Here is a 6,000-nt window from a genome sequence, read left to right on the forward strand (position 1 = left end):
AAGATGGCAAGTAGAACATTGTAGAAAAACTCGAGCAGAGAAAGGTCCACACCGGGGGAAAGAACCTCTCAGCGCCTTTTTTTGAGCCTTAAATAGAGGGGGCCGGTGAGGGCTCCTCTCCCTGCTCGTGTAAACAGGGGATGGGTGGGCACACTCCATAACCTTCGAGCATGCCACCGAGACTTGGTTAGAACTATAATATCGTATTGTACTGAAGATTCGAGCTGACGTATGTGTAAGGAAGGGGGTTATCTGCTAACCCTCTCCTAGTCAACAAGACAAAGTCCAGAAGGCGGGTACCAGTGCTCGCTAAGGTGTATGCATCCCTCTCACCAGGGCCCCGGCCTCCAGAGTATATAGAGGATTTCTGTTCAATCAGGACCTAGGGATCCCAGCGAGAGGAAGGCCAAACAATCCTCCCGCCTAGCGAGGTAAGTCTTTCCCGTTCAGGGGTGAGTGTAGCGGGGTAGAAAAACCAGCAACAATGGAAACACAGCCCCTTGGGGGGGGGGTACCCCCAACTCACAGTTCTGTTGGTCACCCGGTCCGTTAGAAGTACAGTATCTCTCGTTGCTTGAAAAATTCTCCTCTGTAGACTTTCAATCTCTGTCTTGACCGGTGACTGGTAGAGATGGTAAATTAGAAAAAGAAAAGGAGAGAAAAAGAAGAAATACAAGCGAGGGGATAGTAATAAACTTTTGAGAGTAGGATACTCCCGTGTAGTATCTCGATCTTGAGTCGTAGTTACTCGCCGGGGTAGTTATGAGAGATTCCCAAACTCGCATCAGGCAGGATTCAGGTTTTTCTGGGCGTCTTGGCTTTTGATTTGAGGTTCCATCCCTCTGTTCTTGAGAGTTGAAGTATCTGTTGTTGTATGTGGACAGGCATCCAGGAGGGGATCTCTATGGGAGGGATTCCCATCTTTTCCCATGCAGCTTCCAGGTCTTCTGGGGATCTAATCGTGATCTGCTGTCCTTCTTTAAAAGTGGCCAGACCGAAGGGGTAGAGCCACTTAACGGGTAATTTCTTTGCTCTCATGGCGTCTCTGAGGGGTTTTAGAATGCGTCTCTTGGCCAGAGTGCTGGGAGCTAAGTCCTGGAAGAGTTGGATTTTGTTATTTTCGAAAAGAATCTCTGATGTCTCTCTTGATTTTTGAAGAATAGCAGCTGTGTCCACGTAGCTCAGTAGTCCGCAGATCACATCCCGAGGGGGAGTCGATGGTGTGGGTCGTGGGCGGAGAGCTCTATGGATGCGCTCGATTACTATGTTGTCTGACCTTTCTTTACCTAGCAGGGATTGGTAAATCTGCATGGCGGTTGATTTAAAGGCTTCATTTGATATAGATTCAGGTAGGCCTCTCAGTCTAATATTCTTTCTCCTACTTCTGTTTTCTTGATCTTCTACCATCAAAAGGGCTTGATTTAGGTGTTCTTGTTGGGTTAGAAGATTTTTTTGGACTGCTTCACTATGTTGAGTTAATTCTTGGTAGGAGGTTTCAAGGTCCTCTACTCTACGTCCAATATGCTTTACTTCGGATTTGATATCGGCGAGATCTTTAAGGACCGGTGAGAGCGACTGTGTCATAATCTTTTTAAGAAAGGATCGGGAGATCGGGCCTCGGTCTTGGTCTTCGCCCTGGTCAGAGTTTACTGATGCGCACTCAGCGTCGGAGTCTGTTGCGTCTTGATCCGGGGGGGTTGCGCATAATTTTAATTTTTGTGCAGCTGGAGAGAAATGTCTTTTTTTAAGTATTTATCTATTTCTGATTGGCTTTTGCTTCCTTTTGGTGTGTCTTCAGCGTCTCTGCACTTATCCCTTCCAGGTTTGCCCATCTTTTTTTTGTTTATGTTTAAGCTACGCTAGAGTCGCAGGATTATTACTTGTGCATGTTGATTATTGCATTATTTCTCCCTGAGGAGGGTGTTTTGGCTCCTTTTTGTTTTTTTGTAATGGAGCTGGGTCTCAAATGGACCAAGGGCCTCCGGGGCCGCGATGGCGGAGAGTATTATGGTGTTCTTGTTTTGTTTTTTGTTTTTTTCTTTTTCAGAGTATAATACTCTCTTGTCTGGTGTAATGGAGGGCAGGAGGAGGTGGGAGGGATTGTGATGAGGACGGACACTCTGCAGGAGGGTCCTGAAAAATTTGTTGTATGGTAGAGCTTATTCTACTGGAGATTGATTGCTTAGAAGGAAGAAAAATTAAAGGCAAAATTGTTTGTTTAGAACTGCAATTCTGGAGTTCAGGAAAAATTAGAGCTAGGCTCTACAGATTCTTTCTTTATATCTTCTCCTACCTCTCACACCTCCCCGGGTGATGGCGGGAAAGAGAGATCTAGAGGAGAAAGGTGGGGGGAGAAGGAGGGGGGTGTAGTATGGAGGATCAGTGCAGCTATGTCAGCCTGCACCTTGTTATAAAGTAAGCAGTTTGTCCAGCCTATTCCTCCTCTTGTTTTAATCTTTATGATATTCTCTTTTATTCACTGCTTTCTTATTGTCCCCTCTCTCCTAGCTTCTGACTCCTCTGTAAATGCTGTGATTGTGTCTGCTCTCAGGGTCCTGAGTGTGATAGACTCAGTGCTTCTCAGCACACTTCTGTGAGAGAGGGGGGGGGGGAGGAGGGGGGCAGCGGGAGCGTTGGAGCTTATCTTATCAAGCCTACTTTGCAGGTCTTAATGGCGGTGCACTTTCCTTTGCTCTCCCTCACAGCAGTCAGCCCCAGTCTACCTCCGGTCAGCCTCCCTGCTGTGTGAAGCTCAGTCAGCCCGGTCTCCCTCCGGTCAGCCTCCCTGCTGTGTGAAGCTCAGTCAGCCCCGGTCTCCCTCCTGTCAGCCTCCCTGCTGTGTGAAGCTCAGTCAGCCCCGGTCTCCCTCCTGTCAGCCTCCCTGCTGTGTGAAGCTCAGTCAGCCCCGGTCTCCCTCCTGTCAGCCTCCCTGCTGTGTGAAGCTCAGTCAGCCCCAGTCTACCTCCTGTCAGCCTCCCTGCTGTGTGAAGCTCAGTCAGCCCCGGTCTCCCTCCTGTCAGCCTCCCTGCTGTGTGAAGCTCAGTCAGCCCCAGTCTACCTCCTGTCAGCCTCCCTGCTGTGTGAAGCTCAGTCAGCCCCGGTCTCCCTCCTGTCAGCCTCCCTGCTGTGTGAAGCTCACTTATCTTGAGTGAGTTTGCCGGCAGCAGCACTTCTGTGTAGTGACCGCACTCTGTGCTCCCGGGGCTTCAGTGCAGTGCAGGGGATCACGGACACCACTTCCAGCCTCCTTACCTCTGCCTGATGTCAGTGCCCGGATGTTTCTCCCTCAGTAAGCTGCCTCTCCTATCCGCAGCCCCAGCGCTCGCTACACAGCTTGTTTTCAGCTTTTTCTTTTGCAGTCTCCTCTGCCTCCTCCAAAATTTAGCCCCCGGCTTCCTGCCACGCTGGGCCCACAGAGCTGCGGGTGTTCTGAGCAGCCGGGGAAGGTTGTAAGACCCTCTCCCTGTAGCTTGGCAAACTCTGGAGATCTTCTACCTTATCCTCAGTAGTAATTAGAGCCTGGGACACCTCTAAATGTCAAGTTCCAGAGAGTCCAGTTGAGGTGCTCATTCCCTGCACACCCGACCTCGTTGCAGGCTTAGCCACGCCCCTTTACATATTTTTTTAATTATGGTTCAAAAATGCAACAAAACCATGAAAACAGCCTAAAGGGCTACAAATAACTTTTCACGTTGTCCAGGAAATGAGTCATCTTGGGAAAGCTTATGCCAAAGGATAGATGGATGGAAAGATAGATAGACAGATGTGACATTTAATGTTTTATGAAATATCCCTACAGATGCTGAGGACTGTATTAAATGCCAAAGTCATGAATGGCCAAATGAGAAGAGAGACCGATGCCTGCCTAAAGTTGTTGAATTCATCTCTTACCAGAATGACACAATGGCTTCTGTATTTTCTGGTATCTCGGTCTTCGGATGTCTTGTGACAAGTTTCATATTTGGAATATTTATCTTCTACCGGGACACTCCTATTGTTAAAGCTAATAACAGGAACCTGAGTTATCTCCTCCTGGTTTCCATAATCCTCAGCTTCCTCTCTGTCTTCTTGTTTCTTGGTCGTCCCAGTGACGTAACTTGTAGATTACGGGAAACCAGTTTTGGGATTTTTTTCTCAATAGCCGTCTCTTCACTTCTCGCAAAGACTACTATGGTTTGTGCTGCTTTTAAGTCCACCAAGCCTGGAAATCCCTGGAGAAAATGGATGAATGTGAAGCTGCCCTATAGCATAGTAGTGTTGTGCTCATCTATTCAAGTTGTCATCTGTGTTATCTGGTTGTCTATTTTTCCCCCATTCCAGGACCTGGACACTCAGTCTTATCCTGAGAAGATCATCATTCAGTGTAATGAAGGATCAAATATCTGCTTCTACTCCATGCTGGGTTATATGGGGCTCTTGGCAGCAGTGAGCTTTGCTCTGGCTTTCATGGCGAGGACATTACCGGACAGTTTTAATGAGGCCAAGTACATCACCTTCAGCATGCTGCTGTTCTGCAGTGTCTGGATCTCCATGATCCCGGCTTATCTGAGTACCAGAGGGAAATATATGGTAGTGGTGGAGATATTTGCAGTAATGGCATCCAGCGCTGGACTTTTAGGTTGTGTGTTTTTCCAAAAATGTTTTATCATTTTGTTCAAATCTGAAATGAATAGAAAAATTGATCTGCTGGGGAAAAAGAAGTAATGTTGGCAAAATATTACCACCTGATAATATAAAGTAGTACAGTATGTACATATCTCATCAAACCACCCATTCCCAGGACATGTACCTACCCACTTATCATATCTCGTCAACCTATCCTATCCCCGCTCCATGTCGTAGTGCAGGTGGCCCCAGCCTTAAGTACAGCTGATCAGTCCACCCCCCATCCCTGGAGTATTCATTTTTCCACACTGGAGCCTTCCCTATTCTCTACACCACCCTCAATTGCTATTATATTAGCAGCCATCTAAAAATTCCCATTGCGCACTATTAAAAAGTTTAAAGTCTTTATTGAACAATCACAAGTATACAACAGGCATATAAAAGCATGTGAATCTACACATGATCAGTTGTATTTTCTTTTGAGCAATACAGTGGCTGGTATCAATACACAAGTATATATATATATATATATATATATATATATATATATATATATTTCTCAGATCTAACATGTTGGACTTGGTACATACTACTACTCAAAGCCACAGTCATATACATATAGTTAGCTCGACTGTGGCTTTGAGTAGTAGTATGTACCAAGTCCAGTATGCTAGATCTGAGAATAACAGCGTTCTTGTAATTAAATTTGCTTTAATCATTCCATGTTGTAATTTTTCTGCTCTGCAACAGTCTTTTTTTTTAAACAGTGTGTTAGGTCGATAGGCTGTAAAACAACACTGATTTCATCACCATAATGTGATATCCATATCTTTTGGTTGTCCCTTTACACCCTTATTAGCTCAATGTTGGTTAAGCCTGATATTGCAGAGAGGACTTTGTGAGATGCCGATCGGCATAAAAATATGAATGTGTAATGAGTGTAATGCGTGGAAAAAGAGGTCCAATACACAAAAGTACCCCTAACAGCTCGTTTATAGGCACAAAAGTACCTCTGAGAGCTCTTTTATAGGCCAAGGGTCGAACTCTATTGCAGCCAAAAATCACATGAACGGGAGGCAGACATGACCAAGTTGCGGTTGCATTCCCCATTCCGTTCGGATGGGCTGAGTGTGGTGTATATTTGCTGCATCCTGGAACCCTGTCAGTCAGGAGGTAAAGAGTTTAGATCTGTTAAACTCCCTCCCCCTCTATGCCCCTTTGTTGGCTGCCAGCAAGTGGAAGGGGCATGACAGGGCGGGAGCTAGTGTTCTAATCTCCCGCCCTGCCTTGCCCCCTCCCCTTGCTGGCAGCTGACAAGGTGTTCAGAGGGAGAGGGAAGTGGTAGGGAGTTTAGCCGAGCCTCGCGGGAAGTTTCATACATAGAAGGCTGATACG

General features: G+C 46.5%; 1 protein-coding gene across 1 annotated transcript in view; it reads left to right on the top strand.

Annotated features, from left to right (window-relative positions):
- LOC136573456 (vomeronasal type-2 receptor 26-like) overlaps positions 1-4,704 on the top strand; it is a 113,488-nt gene extending 108,784 nt beyond the window's left edge. Inside the window, exon 6 of the mRNA XM_066574745.1 lies at positions 3,800-4,704. Within this exon, the coding sequence (XP_066430842.1) occupies positions 3,800-4,704 (905 nt within the window). The remainder of the gene's footprint in view (positions 1-3,799) is intronic.
- The last annotated feature ends 1,296 nt before the right edge of the window (positions 4,705-6,000 follow it).

The sequence above is a fragment of the Eleutherodactylus coqui genome, chromosome 7 (genome assembly GCF_035609145.1).
Source record: "Eleutherodactylus coqui strain aEleCoq1 chromosome 7, aEleCoq1.hap1, whole genome shotgun sequence".
Taxonomy (NCBI): Eukaryota; Metazoa; Chordata; class Amphibia; order Anura; family Eleutherodactylidae; genus Eleutherodactylus; species Eleutherodactylus coqui.